This window comes from Haliotis asinina, chromosome 7, assembly GCF_037392515.1.
Source record: "Haliotis asinina isolate JCU_RB_2024 chromosome 7, JCU_Hal_asi_v2, whole genome shotgun sequence".
In the NCBI taxonomy this organism is placed as follows: Eukaryota; Metazoa; Mollusca; class Gastropoda; order Lepetellida; family Haliotidae; genus Haliotis; species Haliotis asinina.
This window is the reverse complement of record NC_090286.1, coordinates 35,461,539-35,487,199: the sequence shown is the minus strand read 5'-3', so window position 1 is coordinate 35,487,199 and position 25,661 is coordinate 35,461,539. Positions and strand designations below refer to the sequence as shown.

At 40.5% G+C, this 25,661-nt stretch overlaps 1 protein-coding gene across 1 annotated transcript; it reads left to right on the top strand.

Annotated features, from left to right (window-relative positions):
- The first annotated feature begins 4,420 nt into the window (after window positions 1-4,420).
- On the top strand, window positions 4,421-24,969 carry LOC137291782 (uncharacterized). Its single transcript, XM_067823305.1, has 23 exons — window positions 4,421-4,497; window positions 5,927-6,156; window positions 6,700-6,843; window positions 10,244-12,349; window positions 12,525-12,665; window positions 13,159-13,282; window positions 13,998-14,110; window positions 14,395-14,594; window positions 14,848-14,935; window positions 15,271-15,341; window positions 16,087-16,123; window positions 16,202-16,296; window positions 16,621-16,755; window positions 16,912-17,072; window positions 17,680-17,815; window positions 18,166-18,315; window positions 18,865-18,964; window positions 19,124-19,197; window positions 19,753-19,887; window positions 21,034-21,162; window positions 21,367-21,521; window positions 22,412-22,547; window positions 23,029-24,969. The coding sequence occupies exons 2-23, from the start codon at window positions 6,090-6,092 to the stop codon at window positions 23,104-23,106; spliced, it is 4,575 nt and encodes a 1,524-aa protein (XP_067679406.1). The 5' UTR covers window positions 4,421-4,497; window positions 5,927-6,089; the 3' UTR covers window positions 23,107-24,969.
- The last annotated feature ends 692 nt before the right edge of the window (window positions 24,970-25,661 follow it).

Genomic DNA, 25,661 nt, shown 5'->3' with positions numbered 1-25,661 from the left:
CTGAACTTTTCTTTGTTCGTATTTGTAAAGTGAAGTTTCGTTAACTGCTCATTTTGACCTTATTCAAACACACAAAAAACCTTTTGAACAATCTCCAGTCAAGGAAATTTCAAGGAAATACTGTAGTTACTCATCTGTTTACGACCGCTTCCTGTTGTAAATCATCGTACATGCTCGCTACTCAACGTCACCTGACCAGTGTTGAGCAAATAATCCGTCATAAAAGTTATTTTTGTTCGTCAGTAAACGACATCCTGTTGAAAATGTCAGTAAATATATTCTTGGGGATTTGCTGGATCTTCCTCCAGAAAAACCCGAGAAACTCCGGGGTGGAATATGTCTTCAGCAACACATGCTTGTTACAAAAGGGGCACTTTGCTTGTCGTAAGAGGAGGCAAACTTGGTTGACACATGTCATCGGTTGTGCAGATGGATACTCGTGCTGATGATCACTGATTTGGCTGGTCCAGACTCGATTATTTACAGACCGCGGCCATATAACTGGAATATTGTTGAGAACGGCGTAAAACTAAACTCACTCACTATTATAGTACAATAGTACAGCAACTCAAGACAGAACAAAGTAACATATGCAATAGTACAGAAACTCAAGACCGAACAATAAAACACATAAACACATGCAATACTTATTATAGTAGAGCAACTGAAGAGAGAACAATGTAACACACGCAATGGTACAGCAACATAAAAAAACGAACAATGTAACACATGCAATAGTCCAGCAACTCAAGACTGAACAATATGCCACATGCAATAGTACAGCAACTCAAGACTGAACAATATGCCACATGCAATAGCACAGCAACTCAAGACTGAACAATGTAACACATGCAATAGTACAGCAACTCAAGACTGAATAATGTAATACATGTAATGGTACAGCAACTCAAGACTGAACAATATGCCACATGCAATAGCACAGCAACTCAAGACTGAACAATATGCCACATGCAATAGTACAGCAACTCAAGACTGAATAATGTAACACATGCAATAGTACAGCAACTCAAGACTGAACAATGTAACACATGCAAAAGTACAGCAACTCAAGACTGAACAATATGACACATGCAATAGTACAGCAACTCAAGACTGAACAATATGCCACATGCAAAAGTACAGCAACTCAAGACTGTACAATGTAACACATGCAATAGTACAGCAACTCAAGACTGAATAATGTAATACATGTAATGGTACAGCAACTCAAGACTGAACAATATGCCACATGCAATAGCACAGCAACTCAAGACTGAACAATATGCCACATGCAATAGTACAGCAACTCAAGACTGAATAATGTAACACATGCAATAGTACAGCAACTCAAGACTGAACAATGTAACACATGCAAAAGTACAGCAACTCAAGACTGAACAATATGACACATGCAATAGTACAGCAACTCAAGACTGAACAATATGCCACATGCAAAAGTACAGCAACTCAAGACTGTACAATGCAACACATGCAATAGTACAGCAACTCAAGACTGAACAATATGCCACATGCAAAAGTACACCAACTCAAGACTGAACAATATGCCACATGCAATAGCACAGCAACTCAAGACTGAACAATATGCCACATACAATAGTACAGCAACTCAAGACTGAATAATGTAATACATGTAATGGTACAGCAACTCAAGACTGAACAATATGCCACATGCAAAAGTACAGCAACTCAAGACTGAACAATATGCCACATGCAAAAGTACAGCAACTCAAGACTGAACAATATGCCACATGCAATAGTACAGCAACTCAAGACTGAATAATGTAATACATGTAATGGTACAGCAACTCAAGACTGAACAATGTAACACATGCAATAGTACAGCAACTCAAGACTGAATAATGTAATACATGTAATGGTACAGCAACTCAAGACTGAACAATATGACACATGCAAAAGTACAGCAACTCAAGACTGAACAATATGCCACGTGTAATAGCACAGCAACTCAAGACTGAACAATATGACACATGCAATAGTACAGCAACTCAAGACTGAATAATGGAATATATGTAATGGTACAGCAACTCAAGACTGAACAATATGACACATGCAAAAGTACAGCAACTCAAGACTGAACAATATGCCACATGCAATAGCACAGCAACTCAAGACTGAACAATATGCCACATGCAAAAGTACAGCAACTCAAGACTGAACAATATGCCACATGCAATAGCACAGCAACTGAAGACTGAACAATATGCTACATGTAATGGTACAGCAACTCAAGACTGAACAATATGCCACATGCAATAGTACAGCAACTCAAGACTGAATAATGTAATACATGTAATGGTACAGCAACTCAAGACTGAACAATGTAACACATGCAATAGCACAGCAACTCAAGACTGAACAATATGCCACATGCAATAGTACAGCAACTCAAGACTGAAAAATATTGCACACGCAATAGCACAGAAACTCAAGAGTGAACAGTGTAACACATGCAATAGTACAGCAACTCAAGGCTGAACAATTTGACACGTGCAATAGTACTGCATCTCAAGACTGAGCAATGTAACCCATGGAATTGTACAGCAACTCAAGAAACTGACGACAGACCAATGTATAACATGCGGTGGAACAGCAACTCAAGACTGAACATTGTAATACATGCAATAGTACAGCAACTCAAGACTAAACATTGTACAACAGGCAATAACACAAGTCAAGACTAAACATTATAACACAGACAATAACACAAGTCAAGACTGAACGTTGTAACAAAATGAGGGAGACGCCTGAACGTGAAATTAATCGCGAGACACGACTTAACACATACATTAACCAATCGAGACATGAATTAACAATGTAATACATGAAACATCGAAGCACGTCACGACCGGATAATTTAACACACGACTTAACATGGGACAGGAACTAATGATGGACAAAGTAATACATGGACACCATAAACACGACACTAATTCTTGACAATATAGCACACGACCTAACAATGGAACGTACAATCGAACAATGTAACACACGATAAGACAATGGAACACACTATCGATCAATATATAACACACAATATAACACACGATCGAACAATGTAACATGCGATATAACAATGGAACAGACGATCGAACAATGTAACATGCGATATAACAATGGAAAACACGATCCATCAATATGACACACAACATAACAATGGGACACACGATCGATCAGTATAGCACACAATATAACACACGATCGAACAATGTAACCCTCGAAAGACATTGGAACACACGATCGAACAATGTAACACATGACCGAATAGTGTAAGACTCGATTGAACTGTGTAACACATGGCCAAACAGTGTGACACACGATCGAACAGTGTAACACACGATAAAACAGTGCAACACACGATATAGCAATAGAACACATGATCGAACAATGTAACACACGATAAAACAATGGAATATACCATCGGACAATGGAACACACGACCAGACAATGTAATACATGATCTGACACAGTAGCACAAGATCGAATAGTGTAGCATATGAACGGGGTACAATGTAGCACACGACCGAATATTGTAATGCACAACCGAAGGATGTAACAAACTGCCAAGAAAGATTTGCATGATTTGGTTTATGACACAATCTGAAAGGTAACTACAAGGCATTTAATATTTTAACATAATTCGCTGCAATGAAGTATATGTACATCACCTTTATAACGTGTTCCTATTTACATATACGCTGTACTTCCTCTAAACCGACATCCCTGTAATCCGACATACCCTATAAATCAAGCTATTTATTTGGTGCCTAATTCGTCCCTATATATGTAACATCAAGTAAGAAACTCTATTTGATCCAGCATCCCGTCCTCTATTCCGAATTCCAACCCTCCAATCTGGTCCCAAAACATATTTTTAGTCCAAATTTGTCAAAATCGACATTGGAATTTCACCTGAGATTGCATCATTCAACACGCACATGATTTGTTCATGTATATTATCGACTCGTCGTAAGTGGCGACCAAAGGGATCAGGTGCTCAGACTTGCTAACATGGTGGACACATGTCATTGCATCAAGCTTGTGAGAAATGATACTCATGGTGTCGGTAACTGAACTAACTGCTCCAAACTCTATTGTTTATGGTCAGCCCTCATATAAGCTGGAAAATTGCAGCGTGCGGCGTAAAACAACAATTAAACATATCTAAATCAAATCAAACATTGCTTGTACAGTGACATCTTGCTTATGTTTGTATTTCAGGAAAAGTATAATGACTCATTCAAACTGTGACAACACTTCCTTATGAACAAAACCGCTTGTCGCATATGGTTTTATTGCCAAAATCCTTGCAGTTTAATCAAAGCTCTTTGCATGGTTTTGTTTACCTCCATTCCCTGTATGGAGCTTTGAAATCTGGGTCGCTCTTCTGAACGCAGTCAGCAATGTTCACAAGTGACAAGCACACGAGAGGAAAAACTTCCTCGTCACAGCTGTAAGGTTTGTTCGCATTTTCTTCGCATACAGGCAGTATAATCTCAATAAAACGTCATATGCTAAAAATGCAGTAATAATTTCCTCCCCGGTGTTACTCAAATGGGAGGGGAGGTTTTCGGTGTTTTGATCTCTGGTGGTGATAAAAGAAAGTTGAGACTGGGTTGTGCGTTAAACCCAAACGCTAAGTTAATTCGCACCATTCCTTCCTTATGGTGATATTTAGCAGATGCATATTTGAATATCTTAACGGTAGTAAGCATTTGAATTGTATGTATGTGTATTTTATTTTTAAATGTACTAATTACCGATTGGCCTTTGACAAAGAAATCTTCCCGAAAATTTGTATTTTTTCAATCAACAAACTGAAGCCTTCAGCGCTGAATGAAACACACTGCACTGATATTGTCATAACACATTCAAGCTGAAAGTGTCAGTGCTGACAAGCAAACTATTATCCAGACATATCTGTGCATCATGTGTATGCGTTTTGTCAATATGCGATTAACTACCATAAAAAAAACGACCTAAACAAATATTGCTAAATAGTTTTTAAAATCTAATTTTCCTCAAATCTACGATTGAAATCAGATTTATGGTATTGTGCTTTGTTCACTGACTAAAGTCTCAAAATATTAGGTAATAGTTCTGCCCGTAACCCCTGTTGAAATGTATGCTATTTGTGTATTAGGGTTTAGGTAGGTTTTCAATAAAAAAACATCTATTCTTAGACATGGAATGATATTGATAAGAAAACCCTAGGGGTTACGGGTGGAATCTGTCCAAATATTACTGACTAGACTAGATTGTAATACAGTAGTTATATCACACAGATTAACATTTGTTTACCATAACATTAAATTGTTGGACAACGTATAAAGAGAAACAGAAAGCAGTTGATGTACTAACGCTAGCATTTGACCTTGCACCCCACCCATCCACACCCTTACTTTGGATTTCTTGAGATGTTGCAGTTCTTTATACTTTATACTTTATTTGGTAAGAGTTCCTCCTCTTCCACCATCCCAAAAGATATTTGTCAATTGATATATACTAGAATCATTAACAACACCTAATGAAACAATCACTAAAGGGCTAAAAAAAATTACTAAAAGATCTCCAATTAAGTTCAATATATGGGGTTGAACCACTTAGGAAACGTTGTTAATCTGCGTAAGAAAGAATATGGGGGAACAGAAGGAACTCTTTCCCTTTATTTTAATCCTATGTTATCTTTGCTGTAATACATTTATGTTCTTGTTTTTACATTGTCAATCCGCTCCTAGTGAGATTTATTTATACTCAAGAGCATTCACTTAACACAGGAGACTCTGTACTTCAGGCTTGTGCAGCAGCCACGGGAAACATTGAATTTATTGAGAATTATTGTAGCATACATGTAGTTGACATTATCTTCCTCTGTGTCATATTTCAGGATGTGTGGTCATACTCCAAACAACACACAGGAAGAGGTGATGCATAGACGGAACCACAAGTATGGAACCTCTGACTCCATGGTTCACGAGGATTTCACACTCCCTAATGAAGGGCTTCCTACACTAAACATTCCTTGTTAGACATTGATAGTGTGCTGGTGTATGGCGTACAATGTAGCCATGGCCAGTGTGCTGTGTGTGGTGCTCTTTGGGATTCAAGTCATACAAGGTATTTTTTGTGAAATTGTCATTGTTGGGGACTGTTCTTCATTTATGTCTTTGTGATTTTTGTGGAAAAGCATGTACAGTGTGAATGACCCCTTAAAATATGTGTACAAAGTAAGTGACCCTGCATTGCTGACCCATCCTTTAGTATTTGTGTATAAAATTGATGTACCTACCCCACTCTTCACCTCCCGAAGAACAAAATGGGTGACCCCCTTAAAATCCTCATCAATCCCACACAACCCCCAGCCATTATAAATGCCTGTAAAATAATGATGTCAATTCCATTTTGTTTGTTACCTGACTGATATTACAAACTTTCTTCCCTGTCTTGCAGTTTTATTGTTCCTGGTTGTGGTCATTAATATATTCATGACTTTGTTTCTTTCACATTTTTATAATTTCTAAATCATTGATCTCTTTAATATCCACTTCAATAAATATTATTAAAAGTAGAAGGTTGATTTTCCTATGATAGTGTGTGTTATGAAGAGCCCTGTCTATCTCGAACAGTTTTCTGTTACATGTACTATGACTACTGTTTCAGTTTGGGCTGTCAGTCCATGCGAAGATACACCTAACTGGGTAGGGTATTGTGGTGACAACGAAAGGACAATCTGCAGCTACCCTGCTAATGTATCAAGCAACGCATACAGCCACTGTAAGAAGACTTGCAAGATCTGCGAATCAGGTAGGTCAGTCCGAAATGTTCACTGTAACATTGAAAACAAGACTGTGCTATCATCCATTATTGGTTCCCTATAAAAGTCAGTCATGAGAATTTATTTCATTTTAAAATCCTATGACATTTGTAATTATAATTTTCTAATAAAATACCTACAAAACAAAAAACTCATTTTAGTCTTTTTGGCCACCCCTACAGGGGCCACAACAGCCCAAAGCAGGTAATTCTAACCCTCAACCTCATACCTCACTTTGTATGTTGTTCTGAGAGAAGGATGTGTGTGTGCGTGCGTGTGTGTTCATTAACAACTTCAAGTAGAATTGTGGGAAACAATGAGTGAAAAAGACGCAATACTGTATGTATGGTTCCTTTCATTATCACACAGGCAACCAACCCAACCGATTATCAACTGACCCTTGAATTCTGGTGCTTACCGTTTGTTTTTAATCAGTATGAATAAATATGCTTCCACATACCATTGTGTAGGAACCACAACATTTAAAATTATTTGGCCTTAGCGTCTTCTTCCCGTGAACCTGGTCTTTCACACTTTGGCAGGATTGTTTCTAGCTTTTAATTTATCCAACAAATGTTTATGCTTTTCTCATTTCTTCAGGTACATACTGGCAAGTCATACTTTGAATAGTTAGTGGTATGTGGCCATTATGGCCAGCCATTATTCATTGAGAATTTGCACAGGTTTCATTATGTATCGTGCGGAAGTAGCATTATTTGTTTACTTTATATGTTATCATTCACACTCCCATATTTTGGCTTCTTCTTGTTATGTTTAGCATTTCAATATCACCCATGTGTCTCCATCAGGTATGGCTTGCATTGACTCAGCATAAAGTAAGCACTGCTGGCATTCTGGCATTGCCCTTTGGCTCAAGGGTGGGTTCAATCCATTTTCCAGCCAACGAGGTGGTTCTGGTGGGACAAAAAAAAAAAAAACAATGGATTTTATTCCACTTATTTCCTTGTCACCATGAAGGATAGAGGGTTCAGACTCATTCTAAATCTATAAGGGCTCAACAGGGCTGCGTCTTTCAAGATGGAGACACTGTGCTCAGTGCTCTCATCTGCTGAAGCAGGAGATTGGCTAACATCAATCAATCTAAACGATGCACACCCACATGTTCCGATGCACTCCAACTTCAGAAAGTTCCTTCAGTTCTTACTCAACAGGAAATATTATCATTTTCATATGCTGCCCTTCGACATCTCCACAGCACCAAGGGTGTTCACCAAGTTGACGTTAATTCCAGCTCAGGTCGCAAGGGCACAGGGCTAGAGAACTAGCTACTCAGCACTTACCCGACATCCTGAGTAAAGATGCCACACTTTCACTGGTGGATCATCAATCTCAAGAAATCGGAGTTAGTGCCGACATAGGATCTGATCTTCTTGGAAGTGACAAAACAGCGAGGCATTGGCTCCTTGTCTCAGGACAGTGTAGTCAAAGTTCAGAATCTCGCCCTGCAGTTATGGTCCCACTTGGATAGCTACAAACGTCTTCTCAAGACACCAGAGTGGTTACTCACACTACGAGTCACAGAGGTGGACAGACATCAGGGATTAATATTATCCAGGGAGCTCCCCATTGAGATCCTTACTGTTGCTCTCAATTCTATGATTCAATGAGCCTGCTTTGTGCACTGGTGTAGTGGCAGAGGGGATTTGTAATTCCTTAGACATGATGTTGGAGTTCCTACAGTCTCATTTGGAAGCCAATCTCGCCCTTTCAACTGTTGGGACTTACTCCACGTTTCTTTCAGCTTTTCATATACCTGTCAATGGTGCTCTTCTGGGTCAGTACCTTTTTGTACAGCATTTTTTAGCAGGTGTGGACAGGATCTGTCAAGCTTTCTGGCGGATAAGTCCCTTCATTCTCAATTCTCTGTTTCTTAATCTGTCGGCTCTACTCCTCCAGCTGTTGAGTTGGAAGGTGGCTTTCTTGTGTCAGTAAACATGGTAACAAGGTCACATTCATGCAGTGTCAGCTGATCCTGAGCCAACTGTCTTCCACAAGGATTGGGTCAGCATTTGCATGCCAGACTCTTGCCAGCACCTTCCATGTAACAGATCTATGGTAATTTCGATGTCTTTGGTATATTGTCAAAATATACAAATTCTCATTATTTTCTGTATCATCTAACTTGCAATCTACCAAGATGCTACCTTTCAAAATTGATTGACATAATTGTTCAAGAGCAGAAATCATTTTTCCCTCATGGTTTCATCTCCCATATATGTAAATGGGTGGCAAAAAAAACATGCTGAGGGGTGTTTTTTTTATGTAATGGAAAATCAAACTTGTTATCAGAAAGTCAGTTTTACTCACTGTCAAACATTTTAACTCCGAGCATGTCACAAAACAAACCAATCATACAGCATTTAGCTCCCATTTTCACAACATGAATCAGAATACCTCTGCTTTTTATTGCTGTGTATTGTAACTGAAATGTTTAGTAAGTCATAGGCCTGAAGAACAATCCCTTCAATTTTCTTTGCAGACTTTCAGCCAGATTTAGCTGTTTTGTTACAAATGACACTTGACATGACAAATGTCCATACACATCTATGTATGTGCCCTCAGTAATACTACTCCTCTCTATAATGTTATGACATATGGTGCAGTCATCGAAGACATCAAAATTCAGTGTGCTGAGTAGCATCCTTGGGTGTACCAGAAATCAGTGATTGTTTGGTATAGCTGACCCTGGGTTTACCAGCAACATTTGATTGTCTTGTGCTTGTGAGTTTCACTGAGGTAGTTAGTATCTGACACCATGCTTTACTTTTGGTTCCCCCTCATTAGGCCAACACAAAACATGAATTAACTGGATTAGTGTTAAATCCAGACTCATTTTAACGTAGTCTAAGGCAGTGGATAGAAATGTATTTTATGGACACACAAACCAGCTACCATGCACTTTCCTAAAGTATAGTGAGTGAATGAGTATGACTTTATGCTGCTTTTAGTGCTACTCCATCAGTAAGATGACAGGTAACACCAAAAATGGACGTCACACAATTTACATGTTTTACATTTTCAGCATGACCAGTGAGTGTAACAAGTAGGCTACCCCAACACCCAGTCTGAAGTATACAAATGTCTGAACAGTTGTACTTACATGTTGGAAGTAGTGAATTGAGCATGATGAGCGTGGTTTTGTTGCATGCCTAAGTTAAGTATAGAGCATGGTTAAAGTATATGTGGAGCAATTGGTCAGAAGTTTTGAGGACATTCTTCAGTCACTGGCAGTGAAAAAGAAGACATAGATGTGCATGTGTTTTTTCATGCATAAATTGTAACTGTGCTGCCAGTGGCAGTTGATTATGTTATTTGTGAATGATATATGTGAATTATCAAGTTACATTTCTTTATCATGTATGTCTCCAGACACAACGTGTGGTGATGGCTACTATGGTCCCGAGTGTAAGCCCTGTGTGTCTCGCTGTGACAGCAATGGCCAGTGTGATGATAAGAAGTCAGCTGAGTGTCAACAGACCTGTCCAGGTGGTTACTACGGTTTCAGCTGTAACCGAAGATGTCCCAGCAGCAACTGTGAGGTGTGCAATCGCTGGTCTGGACAGTGTGAGGGGTGTAAAGTTGGACTCTATGGTAGTAAATGCCTCAAAAGATGCTCAGAACATTGTATGGACAAAACTTGTGACATAGATAGTGGAGAATGTATTGATGGATGTGAACCAATGTGGATAGGTGAAAAATGTGATGTTAAAGAAATAATCTGTGAGACCTGCTATCTTCATAACTGTACCGATGACAAGACATGTCTGTCTGGTTGTAAAAGTACATGGTATGGCCCCAAGTGTGACCAACAGTGCACAAAGTGTAAAAAGAAAAATTGTACCAGTTCTGGTGTCTGTCAAGCTGGATGTATAAGTGGCTTCTATGGGAACACATGCACTGATAGCTGTAGTGAGTTTTGTGACAAGAAACGATGTAATCAGACTGGCTATTGTAACAACTGTGTGTCAGGAAGACATGGAGAAGACTGCACCTCTCTCTGTAGTCCAAACTGTGAGAGTTCCTGTTACAGAAGTAGTGGCAAATGTAGGGATTGTTCTGTTGGATGGTATGGACGGTTTTGTAACAAGTCCTGCAAGAACTGTCTGAATGGCTGTGAGAGAAAAGGGAATTGTAAAGACGGGTGCAAGCAAGGCTGGTATGGGGAAAAGTGTACCAAATCTTGCTCCAGCTGTTTTAATGGTTCCTGTGAACAAGCATCAGGACACTGTGAAAGAGGTTGTAAACCAGGATATCATGGTGCTAAGTGTGACCAGGTGTGTGGTCCACATTGTAGGGACAGTTTGTGTGACCAGACATCTGGACTGTGCATTCACTGTGAGGACACATGGTATGGGACTAACTGCACCAAGGAATGTAGTTCGAACTGCAGCAATAGTCTTTGTGTGATGGATTCAACCGGATCTCCTGAATGTACCAATGGATGTGTTGATGGGAAGAAGGGATCTTACTGTCAGAAGCAATGCCCAGATCACTGCTATAACTGCACAGATGATTCTTGTATTGTGTGCAAGGAAGGTTTCCATGGTGATGAGTGCAGAAAGACCTGTCCAGCCAACTGTGAACATGACTGTCAGAAGGACACAGGATTGTGTACATCTTGTCAAGTTGGTTTTTATGGCCCCCAGTGTATATTGTCATGTAGGTACAAATGCAAGGCATCAGACTCAGGGGATCAGTTCTGTAACTTCAGCGATGGAGCTTGCCTCAATGGCTGTAGTGACACAGTGTATGGTAGCAGTTGTGATCTGAATTGTAGTAATACTTGTAGAGATCGGACTTGTAAAGACAAAGATGGGACCTGTACTAATGGATGTGTGGATGGCTGGAAAGGTCCTAAATGCAAGACTGCATGTCCATCCAATTGCAAGTCATGTACCGAAACCACATGCACTGAATGTAAGCCAAGTTGGTATGGTGACAGATGTCGGAGAGAATGTCCAAACTGTGCTGAAGGGAACTGCAAACAACAATCTGGAGTTTGTGAGGAAGGATGTCTACCAGGATTCCATGGTTCCAAGTGTGATGCTAAGTGTTCCACAGACTGTAAACCAAGTGAAGGTATAGACAATTATGTGTATTGTGATCAGAAGACAGGCAGATGTCTGGATGGGTGCACATCTGGACATTATGGTGACCTGTGTAAACGAAACTGCAGCAAAACATGTAATGCTCATGTCTGTGAGCAGAACTCTGGAAGATGTAACTATGGGTGTCAGAAAGGTAGACATGGGAACTTCTGTGACCGGAACTGTAGTTCAACTTGTGGGAGATCAAATGACAGACAGTGTATCCAGGCTGATGGTTCCTGCAACTTAGGCTGTCTGGCAGGCTGGTATGGATCCCACTGCAACATGACCTGCTCAGATGGATGTTATGAAGGAGATTGTAACCAGAACTTAGGGCTGTGTATACAAGGTTGCGAGAAGGGCTTCATGGGTGGCACATGTGGCACAGGTAATTATAACATACATCTGATTGTGGAAGAAGGACTGTTCGTTTTCATTGACAAATATAGTTTGTTGTTATTGTTTTTGTACAAAGATATTGAGTCTTTTCAGACAGAAAAGCCGGAAGAAATTCCTGTCGTCATCCTTTATTTTGCTCTTCTGTCACTCTGCTCTGTTTCTAGCATGTCCCTATGGTCGCTATGGCTACAACTGCAGTGGGACATGTGGTCATTGTAGAGGTAATGCATCCTGTGAAAGTATCCATGGCAACTGTTCTATGGGATGTGCAGATGGCTATGGTGGCACCTTCTGCTCTGATAGAAGTGAGTGTTCATTTGTTGTAATGTTGTCTGATTGATATTCTTTATAATCACTCAAAGAATAAAAATATGAATGTCAATATTTTCACCCCAAATCCAATATGCACACTCACTCAAGATGCCAAAGTGTCCTCAAGATTTCAGATTTACAACATTTTAATACTGTATTGTTTAGTAAATGGTGAAAGAGTGCCTCCGTTGATATTTGGATATTGTGTTCATTTTTCTTTCATTATGGGTATCAACATCACAGTAACAAGGTGAGGACTGAATATGATAAACGTAGCAATAAAACTAAGTTCAATATCGATGAACTGATTCATAGCATGTGAAAAACCCATGCTGTCATTGACTGTAAATAAATGAAATGAATTCCGCTGCCAACATGCTTTGTCCCCACAAACAAAATTTCCTCAGTTGTAGTCAGTAAACATTTCCAGTAGCATTACTTTTATCATCGTTATCGGTCATGTTGGTAAAGTTTCTTCTGTTTCAGTGATAATAGCTCCATCACCTGGTCCGAAGAGTGCTGGACCAGATTCCCAGACCATCATTCTAGCCGCCGTGGCCATCTTGCTGATGCCAGTCCCCCTGGTTATAACTTTCCTAGTCTACAAAAGGTGAAGTAGTTTTCAAAGACTACAAAGTAGCAATGTCCGCTTTAAGACTGGAATTATAAGCAGTTTTTCTTAGTTTACTAAAGGTGAAGTCTGACATTATTTGGAATTGTTAGTCTTAGTAATGAAGTAGTGAACTGGCTCTGTGATATATTGATGCTGAATTCAGTGCGGCTTTGTTACCTCTTGAAAGAAAGGCATTGTTTCACAAATGAAGGTCTGTTGTATAACTCTGACTATAGTTCTGTGTTCTTGCATCACTATTTCTGAAGATGGTGATTGTGAAGTCAAGTGTTCACATGCGTGAGTGAATAGGGTTTTCTTCCACTTTTAGCAATAGTCCAGCAAAATCAGAGCATGAGCATCACAAATTGTACCCATATAGGGATTTGAACTCGGGTCTTCAGTATGCCGAGCGAATGCTTTTATCACTAGGCTATCCTACCGCCACCGTGTGTACACGAGATACCGGAACATTGGAAAAAGTCAAAAAAGGAATGCTATCGGAGGTCACTTTTAGAAATGTCCTCCACACGTCCACCATGAAATGTATTGAGAGCTTTTTAAAGAAATGTATTCTAACACTGGTAATCCCATTTTAAAATTTATAAGATTATAGATGCTTATTAATGGCGACATACTTACTAAGTTACAACATGTGAACGTATATTTTTCTATTGTTAATCATGCATGATCTATTTTGTGTTCTACTTTAAAGAAAAATGAAGGGGTCATTGAGACGGTTTGCCAGAGCTTCTGAGAGAGATGAACACGAGTACGAGATGATATCTGGTTATTCAAGTGTGGATACCATATCTGATTATCAAGAAGGTTGCATAAACGTGTTTATATCTTCATATCAAACCTTGAATTAGTTATATATCTAATCAGATAGCTTTCTAGTTGTGTTTCCTTTCTTTTATTCAAGTTAATTCATACTTTTTAAACAGAAAAACAGATTGATAAATATAAACTTTTAATTGAATACCTTGAAAACAATTATGAAAATGTTATCTTTGGGTTTGAAAGTCATGGATTATCTGCTATCGGCATTGTCCATAATGTATCAAAACATCATGGAGGTATTGTTCAGGTGTGTCGCCTTGTTCCTATAGTTTCCCCCAGGACACCGGCAAGAGGGGGACATGAAAGAACACAACACCATGGTGGAATGTCACACAGAGATGGAAATGAGATCATGGACAATGACAGGGAATACTACAACGTGCCTTTGGGAACCAGGATGATGACAAGTACTCTCCTGTCCCATGTCAAGCAGCTAAGAAAGCATGGCGGCTTTCAGCAACAGTTCAACGTGAGTAAAAGTCAGTGTCCAAAATATATAGTTCGTATAGGTTTCTCTGCTGGTGAAGCCAGCGGGGGGCTTCCAGACAAAAAAAAGTATTTATCAAACACACCACATCTTGATCTAAATGACCGTAGATAGAGACGCGATGGTATGTGCTCACCAGATGGATGTGAGCAGTGATTTCGACTCATCATATCAACATTTCATACTTACCCTATGCATAAAGATTCATAATACAGTGGTTCAAGTCTTCTTTTAGAAACTGCCGTCGGGGTTATTACATGACTGCTGTGCTGCTATGAAGAAGGAAAACAGCCCAAAGAACATGTACAAAGACGTGTATGCATGTAAGTGCTCTATGTGTGAAAGGTGTCGTATGAGGAGGCCATGATCTCCGTCCGGGTTTACATGGTGAGTTGAGGAGCGCATTTCAAGTTTTATGAACTGAAACTGTGCTCTGTTTGGCACACACGCGACCCGATATGCTGCGATGGCTTTTAAAATGGAACCATGTCTCTTACATTCTTTGCCGAAAGATTGTTTCAGTGCATCTTCAAACCCATCATGTATATCTATTAATATTATCCTCTGATTTTATTGTAGCGCATCGAGCATGCACAATGCACGTGCATTATAAATGTCCATCGGTATTATTTTTGTAATTTTATGTCATTATTTTCAGACGACCAGACGCGTGTAGTTCTTGACTTGGACGAAGACCATTCAGATTATATCAACGCTAGTTTTGTCAGTGTGAGTGTTGAGAGGACGCATCACGCATGATATACAATCGCCCTCCCCCAAGCCTATGTTTTGTAAACATTCAACTGACAGATTACAAATAATAGCAAATAAATACTATAAAACTATAGAGGTAACTGGTAATTAGCCCAATTAGTCCAACTTGCAAAATAGGCCTTGCAAGGTGCATCCTCGATATCTCCAGGGTATACGTTCAGATAAGTCACGGGAGATGCTTAGTGTACATTCTAGAACTCTTCCTAAATGAATCGAAACGTATCAACGTATTTTGGTACGATGGGCACAATGTACAGGTCACGTGCCATTACTTTACTCCATCAGCTATATGTTCGTGAAGGTAGCCTAGTGGTTAATGTGTTCGCACTTTACGCCAAGATTCCATTTTCGCTGTTCATCAGTATTGCTGGAATATTGCTAAATTTGCATAAAACTACACTTACTCCTATATGTTCGTGAATACATGGCACATTTTAAGGATAGCAATTTCTATTTTGTTCTTTAATTTTTTCCTTCTGATGAATGCTCCGGCAGTGCACTCGTCGTATATATTCTACCAGTGTGGGGAAGATAACCTGGGTCTCCGGAGGAGATGTAGGAGCAAATATTAGCTCTGAAACGACTTATAAAGAATGAAAAAGAAGATTGCATCCCTAAATCATGTCATGTATCCATTGCCATTGCAGTCGTAACTTCTAAATGCTTTTCAAAACCTTAGGTGTTCGTGGTTGTCTTTCAGGGCGTCGACGCTCCAAACAAGTTTGTTGCATCTCAAGGTAATTATCAAAGTTTTTTTAATGACTACTATATGTGCATGACAAACTGTGTATTTGCATAAAAATTTACTTTTTTAGGTCCTATGAATAAAACCGTCAGTGACTTCTGGTTGATGATTTTCCAACTTCGTAGCAGCAAAATTGTTATGCTGAACAACGCAGAAGAAGGACGAGTAAGACCCTCTGTTTACTCTGTGAATATGTCAAATATCTTGGGAAAGTTGACGATTAAATATTGCCCCTTCTTTATATTAGGATTTTAAAAACCAGGATATGTTAATTTTGTTGCTACCACTGAGTAGACCTGTACGGCTAATCTCAGAGCATCTTCAACGGACATTAAATACATGTACGTTGGGTTATTGGAGAAATGTTATAGGTGGTAGTGATGATGACAATGACGCTGATGGTGATGATGATGATGATGATGATGATGATGATGATGATGATGATGATGATGACGACGATGACGATGATGACGATGACAATGATGATAGGGCAAGGGTGTGAGGTACTGGCCAGAGCATGGTTCCGGGGCAGATCGTCATGGCAATATAGAGATTGAGTGTTCATCAGAAGAGACGCTGGTGTCTTGCACAATGAGGACATTCAAGATATGTAAAATACTTCAGGTACGTGTACGTTTCATACAGTGTTCTCCCAGCCTAATCTCAGACTTCTCTGTGTAAGGGTGACATCGCTAGTAATGAACAAAATGTGTACCTTATCCACATCACTGTTTAGCGTCTACATATTTAAAAGTTGTGTCGTCTTTGCCTGTATTTCAGTGTGGGTCAAAAGCCTCTCGAACCAGGATAGTTAAACACTTCCAGTTCGCGTTCTGGCCCGACAGAGGGATACCTGCCGATGTGGCTTCTCTAGTGGCGTTCTGCTTCAAGGTCAGGAATACACCAACACACGGACAGGGGCCCACGATTGTGCACTGCAGGTTTGTCACAGCGCAGTGTTAGCGAGGAAAGGATCGAGTTTCGACGGAGGTCGTTTGGGTTTCAGTATTGGCTTTTGTAGCTGATCAGTTCAACAGGTCATCGATAAGAACGGAATTCAGACATTTAGGGATCACTTCTCTAGTATTCATCGCCATGACTTCCGGTAAAACCGCCAGTCTACCAAAGTATAACGCCTTTACACTGTGAACTTATATTGTAAGATCCGTAGAGGTAGACTTTGAATCACGATTAGACAGGTGATTCGGAAGATACTGCGTTTGACTGGCGCGTACTTTCTGAATATACGCATTTTTTATAGAAGCAATACGTTCCAGTAAGATGAGAGATTCAAAACCTCAGGAAATCTTGTTTTGCTTCATTTATGACTGAATATATGCAGCATTGGAGAAAGGGCTTGGCGGAAGGGAAATTATTGTGGTCCAAGTGCTCATCTGTTTCACAGTGTGTTAATAGTGAATCATGAGTAGGAACATTGTTTCCCAGATCTCAGAAACTGCGTAATTTGGCTGTTGTGGTATCACTGTGTGTGCTGTGAATGTATCATTGGCACAAGAAGTCACATGTCAAGATCTCACTGGGTTTCAGTGACGGCGTGGGGCGAACTGGAACCTTCCTCGCACTGTGGAACTTGATGGACGAGGCCAAGACATCAGATACAGTGGATCCCTACAGCTGTGTGAAAAGGATGAGGCATGAGAGAGTCAACATGGTGCAGACATGGGTGAGAAGACTGAGTTAAAATCCACTGAATATCTGGCAATGCAACTGAAGCATTTAAAACATTAGCGGTTATCTATTTAGCTTAAACATTGTTAGAATGCTTGTAGCACAATCGACTTAAAGGGAAAATAGTACATTAAATGTGTCGCTATATGTTCAATATGCAGCATGTATTACAACCACATGCTACGTTACATGAGGCTGATATCGGCTAGTAGAATGGTTCTGTGGTCGTGTGCCTGTTAGTGGAATGTCTGTGTCTTATGCATTGCTGCAGTGACACGTTACCACATGATTATGGGAACATGTAGCTACACACAGAGGGCGTTCAGTATGGTGCTCCAATTACAGGAACAGTACGAGTTCCTCCACCATGCGCTCATTGAGGCCCTGATGGCCGGAGGAACAACCGTTTCCATATCAGACTTTAAGACCAGCTATGACAACCTCCTACAGAACAACCCAGAAACAGGAGTTTCCAGGCTCAGAGAACAGTTTGAGGTGAGTATGTGTCACATAGTTGCTGGATGTGTTCATCTCCTGTTAGGTGAAGCATACAAACAGTTTTGTGTGCCCTAGCTTCCGTATCACAGGATCTCTGAACCAGTGTGCAAAATAGTTCCCAAAATTTACTAGCCGATCGCGCACTTCATGTCTGAAAGTTACTAAAAATCAGTCCTAAATTCGAATGTTTGACACGTGTTTCAACAGTAAACTGCTAAAGTGAGGAACATTTTTGTCAGGTCATAACCTTGCATTATTTAAAAGGGACTGGAAATTTACTGGTCCGAGTGGATTTTTACTATCCACGGGCTAGCGGGCCTGTGGTCATTTCGCACAGTGCTCTGATATAGAGTAGGTGAAGATCTGTGAAAATTTTGTTGAAAACGAGTTTGGACGAATGCAATAATATTTTTGTCTCAGGAATGCGGAAAAACTGAATAAAACCGTTGTAAAAAACTAACAAATATGAAAGTAGTAATTCTTTTATATTAAGGAAGTATGCCTTGCATATTCGATGTTTGTCTATCAAGATGTTTTATCCCGTAGACCTTGCAGTTGATGAAGCCTCCATATAGACAGAGAGATTACCGAACGGCCTTGCTGCCTGAAAATACCTCCAAGAACCGGTTCATGGACATTCTAGCGTGTAAGAGGGTGACACTTGATATAATGTATTCAAGACGTATCAACCTGTACACGTTTCCTTATACATAGTGATCGTTCTTTACATATTCAGATTTACAGGGGGTTTATTTTGTCATATTATCACATTTTTTGTAGAAGTGTAAATTTGTGCCTTAAATAGGTGACAGTCATCGACCCGTCCTATCGAGCACTCCACCGGAAGGCACAGATTATATCAACGCCGTGTTTCTGCCGGTATGTTAAAAACCACAGCACTAGGGTCTCGAGTGAATGAAGGAAGGTATTTACTTTCGAGGCCATTTAATGCTCAGTAATATATTGATTTCACATTTAAGTTTCAATTTCTTTCCTAATTTCATCTGTCTGCCTCGGTGCAGGGCAGTAGGTAAGTACGTAGTTCCTTTTTCGAATTCAAGATGGACTTCACACATTTGACCCCTGTGACCTAGAAAGTGGTCATATGCATCATATGTCATATTTGGGATTTCATTTTCTTAGTAAGGAACAAATTCTAATACTTTTTTGGTTGAGTCCCATCCGGGATTCGAACCCGCACCCTCAGTGCCAGGCACCTAATCGCCAGCACAAAAAGTCAGCCGCCTAGCCCGCACAGCCACCGTGACTTCCAGAAATTACATCGGGAATCGAACCCGGGTCACTGACGTAGTTTCAACCACTAGGCTATCCAAACGCCCTAGTTCTGTTTGCATAAACATAATGTTGGATGAAAAGTGTTTCGAGAAACGGTACGTACCTATATATTTACTGAAGCGCGCTTCCATTGCCCAGGGTTACCGGAGCCCGAGGGACTTCCTGTTGACACAGACGCCGTTGCCAGACACGGTACTGGACTTCTGGCGGATGGTGATTCAGACCGACTCACAAACCATCGTCACGCTCAACGATGACAACGACAATGCAATGGTCAGAATTTAACTCAGTATAGTGAAACATTGAGACCCATTGCTCGAAACAGACGGAATGCCGATGAGAATAGATGTTCAAATGAAATGATGCCATTTTCAGTGTGCAAATATGGGTCAAGAATGAAAGCATTCAGTTGCGAAATGCATGTCCAGAGTCGACTATTGGGATGCTGTGTGGAAAAGATCTTTTCTAGTTGATAAATGCGGCGAGACCCTTTCCATATTCATATGCCAGCTGCACGATTCCGACCATAATATAGCATATGTTTAAGACACACCTTCAAATAGTAATGTCACAAGGTGTCACCAAACGTTAAGCCTTTCCTGCTCTAGTGGTGTCACCAACCGATAAGGCTATCCTGCTCTAGCGGTGTCACCAAGAGATAAGCCTATCCTGCTCTAGCAATGTCACCAACAGATAAGCCTGTCCTGCTCTAGCGGTGTCACCGAGACGTAAGCCGATCCTGTTCTAGTGGTGTCACCAAGAGCTAAGCCAATCCTGCTTTAGCGGTGTCACCAAGAGATAAGCCTCTCCTGCTCTAGTAGTGTCACCGTGACGTAAGCCTATCCTGCTCTAGCGGTGTCACCAAGAGATAAGCCTATCCTGCTCTAGCGGTGTCATCAAGAGATAAGCCTATCTTGCTCTATTGGTGTCACCAAGATGAAAGCCTGTCCTGTTCTAGTGGTGTCACCAAGAGATAAGCCTATCCTGCTCTATTGGTGTCACCAAGGTGTAAGCCTGTCCTGCTCTAGTGGTGTCACCAACAGATACGCCTGTCCTGCTCTAGCGGTGTCACCAAGAGATAAGCCTATCCTGCTCTAGCAATGTCACCAACAGATAAGCCTATCCTGCTCTAGCAATGTCACCAACAGATAAGCCTGTCCTGCTCTAGCGGTGTCACCGAGACGTAAGCCTCTCCTGCTCTAGCGGTGTCATCAAGAGATAAGCCAATCCTGCTTTAGCGGTGTCACCAAGATGAAAGCCTGTCCTGCTCTAGCGGCGTTGGTAATTCTTGAATATTGCTAAAAGTGGCATAAAACCGTCCTCACTTCTGCAAAATGACATGGTATTATATATACTAAGTTAACAACATTGATGTATATTCTAATACATATGGTATAAAACGCGTCAACTCTGTTCCAGGCTGTTGGTTACTACTGGCCTCAGGACTGTAGACAGAAGGTGTTCGGGACATACCTTGTGGAGGTGCTGGAGACTGAGAACTACGAGTGTTACTCAGCCATCAAACTATCGGTCAGAGAGGATGCAAAGGTAAGACTAAACAGACTGTCGGTTACTAATGGTCAATTTTAACTAACACTTAACAATAGGATGTTATTTTAACTGTAGTAACACCAAACGGATGAATACAAGGATAAGAGGGGCAGAGTGGGGAAATGAACTAAATAAATAATTTGCGGCCCCCCTTCCCGGCTGATAAGACATACTAATAAGAATTTCAATGATTCGTTTCAGACCCTTCAACCCAGAAGCATCAAACTCTTCCAGTTCCATTGCTGGTCCCAGGGGCAGACAACTCCCGAGTCTCCCTTACCCTTGTTGGCTATGACGGAGGCAGTGGAGGTGTGGCGTGAGGCAACAAACTTTAAGCCCGTCACGGTCCTGTGTTGGTTCGTAAACAAAGTCAATGACTCGAGTGATTATAGAGCAGATGATCCAGCATTTCAACAAATCTCAAAGTATTAGAATATTGTGACCGAAATACAAGTTATCGGTGTGCATTTGAACTTAATCGGATATGAAAGCATAGCGCTTTTAATAAACGTTTGTAACAAAGTTCCCGTGCGTCTGCTTGTCCCTCCATTCGCTTGATGAAGGCTGAAGCCCTGAAAACTTTTAGAGAGCGCCATTCACCCTATGACGCTGTTTCCATAAGTAGTCATGTCTCGACCAGACAACCCAGTCACCGAACATCCATCGCGATCTATGCATCAAGTAAACGCGTCTGACCACCTGATCCTGTTAGTTGTAAGAATTCGTTAAAGTAGACTAGTTACATCCAAGATCTTCACGGTCTACAAGTCAGTGACATATCACCTCACTTCACCTCACCTCACCCACAGACAAACTGTAACGCAAATGGGGTTGCGCAGCATAGAGAATATGACCATACGTTGACAACGTACTTCCCTCGCTTCAGATCGAAAAATATTTTTCATGTCAAAATAAAATACCGCCACCACCAAGGGTACTTTCCCATTTCCTCACTTAGTTGTGCTCTCAGATTTCGTACCCCATGGTTAATAATTATTCACGTGAAATATGTTTTATTCAACATTTAAGCGCCACTCCTGGTATTCAGATCGTTCTTTGCCTCATTTACCCCTATCAGCTTCCGGTTGAACTTTCGAATCGGAGCGAGGAAAGTACGTTGCCAACCTCACCTCACCTCACGTTCAGTCGACATGATGTGATGAAATAATGCATTAAACATCCATAAACATTACGCAATAAATTATATCACTTTGGAGATGTACACCTTTTAGCATTGTTTAACTAGGAATGGTGTGGATAGATCCGGCCTGTTCTGTGTCCTGTCGGCCATCTTGGAAAGACTGAAGAATGACCTCAACATCAGCATTCTGCAGACCATCAACGAGATGAGACTGTGTAGACCCCAGCTGATACAGAAATTTGTAAGTCAATGATTTGTCATATATTATTAATACGACGACAAACTAAACTTTCTTGGCTGAAAATATGGATCAATATAACATTTTCAATCATACAACTACAATTTGACAGATTATTTCGTATTTCCGTTCAAAGAAAGTGTAACGATTCGGTGATGCCATTATCCTAGCATGTATGTATGTATGTATGTGTGTGTGTGTGTGTGTGTGTGTGTGTGTGTGTGTGTGTGTGTGTGTGTGTGTGTGTGTGTGTGTGTGTGTGTGTGTGTGTGTGTGTGTGTGTGTGTGTGTGTGTGTGTGTGTGTGTGTGTTTCACTGTGTTCATACATAGATCAGCTTCCACGGGTTTTTTTTGGTAACGGTGAAAAAGAAACAAACAATCAGTTTGAATTAAAGATAAGTAAAATAAAAAATATTATTAATGACATTTAATTTCATCGATGCCCATATCCCTAAATACCATCAGTTTCTGTTCGTTTTGCAGGAGCAGTTCCAGTTCTGTTACAAGGCAACAAAGGAGTATTTAGACACTTTCTCAGTGTACTCAAGTCTGATAGACTGACACAACAAAGCAGCTATTCCTCTAGATACATTAAATCCATACACTCATACACAAGTGGTGCCCGATAACTCTCAAGTGAACTGTATGTGTCTGTTGAACAGTGATGAATTGTACGGTACATACACAAGTGGTGCCCAATAACTCTGCTGTGAACTGTGTGTGTCTATTGGATTGTGAAGAATTGTACGGTACATACACAAGTGGTGCCCAATAACTCTTCTGTGAACTGTGTGTATCTATTGGATTGTGAAGAATTGTACGGTACATACACAAGTGGTGCCCAATAACTCTGCTGTGAACTGTATGTGTCTGTTGAACAGTGATGAATTGTACACTACATACACAAGTGGTGCCCAATAACTCTGCTGTGAACTGTGTGTATCTATTGGATTGTGAAGAATTGTACGGTACATATACAAGTGGTGCCCAATAACTCTGCTGTGAACTGTATGTGTCTGTTGAACAGTGATGAATTGTACAGTACATACGCAAGTGGTGCCCAATAACTCTGCTGTGAACTGTGTGTGTCTATTGGATTGTGAAGAATTGTACGGTACATACACAAGTGGTGCCCAATAACTCTGCTGTGAACTGTGTGTATCTATTGGATTGTGAAGAATTGTACGGTACATACACAAGTGGTGCCCAATAACTCTGCTGTGAACTGTGTGTATCTATTGGATTGTGAAGAATTGTACGGTACATACACAAGTGGTGCCCAATAACTCTGCTGTGAACTGTGTGTATCTATTGGATTGTGAAGAATTGTACGGTACATACACAAGTGGTGCCCAATAACTCTGCTGTGAACTGTGTGTATCTATTGGATTGTGAAGAATTGTACAGTACATACACAAGTGGTGCCCAATAACTCTGCTGTGAACTGTATGTGTCTGTTGAACAGTGATGAATTGTACACTACATACACAAGTGGTGCCCAATAACTCTTCTGTGAACTGTGTGTATCTATTGGATTGTGAAGAATTGTACGGTACATACACAAGTGGTGCCCAATAACTCTGCTGTGAACTGTATGTGTCTGTTGAACAGTGATGAATTGTACAGTACATACGCAAGTGGTTCCCAAAGACTCTGCGGTGACCTGTATGTGTCTGTCGGACAGTGATGAATTGTACGGTACATACACAAGTGGTGCCCGATGACACAAGTGCCAATAATCCTGCAGTGAACTGTATGTGTCTGTTGAACAGTGATGAATTGTACGGCACATATACAAGTGCCAATAACCCTGCTGTGAACTGTATGTGTATGCTGAACAGTGATGAACAGTACCATACATACATAAGTGGTGCCGTCAAGTTGCCGCTGAGGACTGAAGAGTGATAAAATGGTATACACATACAGATACAAACTCTTTGTCAAACACGTTCTGTTGACGAACGGACGTGCGGCAGATAGCTGCGGGTTTTCTTCAACCATGACAATATTTGTATATTTGTACATTGACAACCCTCACACAAATTTACACGCTAGTCAGTTGCACACGTCTGATATCATGATGATGTCTGGCTTTTATTTCTAATGTATCATAGAATCCATGAACATCCGGGTTAAAATTAGTCTTTATCAAACCATGCTTGTCATAAGAGGCGACTAACGGGACCAGGTGGTCAGACTCCTCATTGTAGGTCAGTTGCGTAGCTCGGTGCTCATGCTATTCATAACTAGGTCCAGACTAGGTTATGTACCGACCGCCACCATATAGCTGGAATATTGCTGAGTGCAGAGTTCAGCAACAAATATATAAACATTAATGCATCATGCTTTCAAAACAAATCATTGATGTTGTTGTTTGATTGGGGTTTGTTTTCTCTTTTTTAAAATGCCAATAAAGCAGGTGGATTAAATGGGCTTTTTTCATCGTGTTTTCATCCAATGTATAAAGAGATGTGCCAGTTGTAGGTGTAGAATCTGAACACATGCCGTTTCAACCAACAAAGTTTCAATCAACTAAGTTCAAATGGCTATTTTCTCACCATTCTCTATTTTTTCACCATTTACCGTTGTGACAGAAAGAATGATGGAGTGGAGAGAAAAGAAGAGAGAGGTAATGCTCTAACAGAAGAGATATGGAGAGAAATATAGACGGGGAGGGACACAAACACATAGAATGAGAGAGAGAAACATTCACAGAGGCACAGGCACAGTGAGTGGAACAATACCAGCCGAGAGATAAGGGCAGAGAGACAGAACGAGAGGGAGATAAGTCAGGGAGCGACAAGAAAAGAGAGAGACAGAGACAAGGAGAGAATACGTACAGACACAGACACAAGGAAAGATCTGTTTGGCTGCTTCATGGGCGATGTTGTTTACTAAGGTGAAAACGAGATTTATGATGTGTTTTGTAGGTTACTATGGCGACAGAGATCATATTCTGATCATATTCCACTTCAAATTGAAGGGCAAAGAGTACGCAAAAGCGTACTTTAAGCCATCAGCGCACTCATAATTCTGATGGCTGTTACGCATAGTCCTACAGGCGAAGACATTCCTCTGAAATGAAATTACAGTACAGTATAATGTGGGGTTTTTTG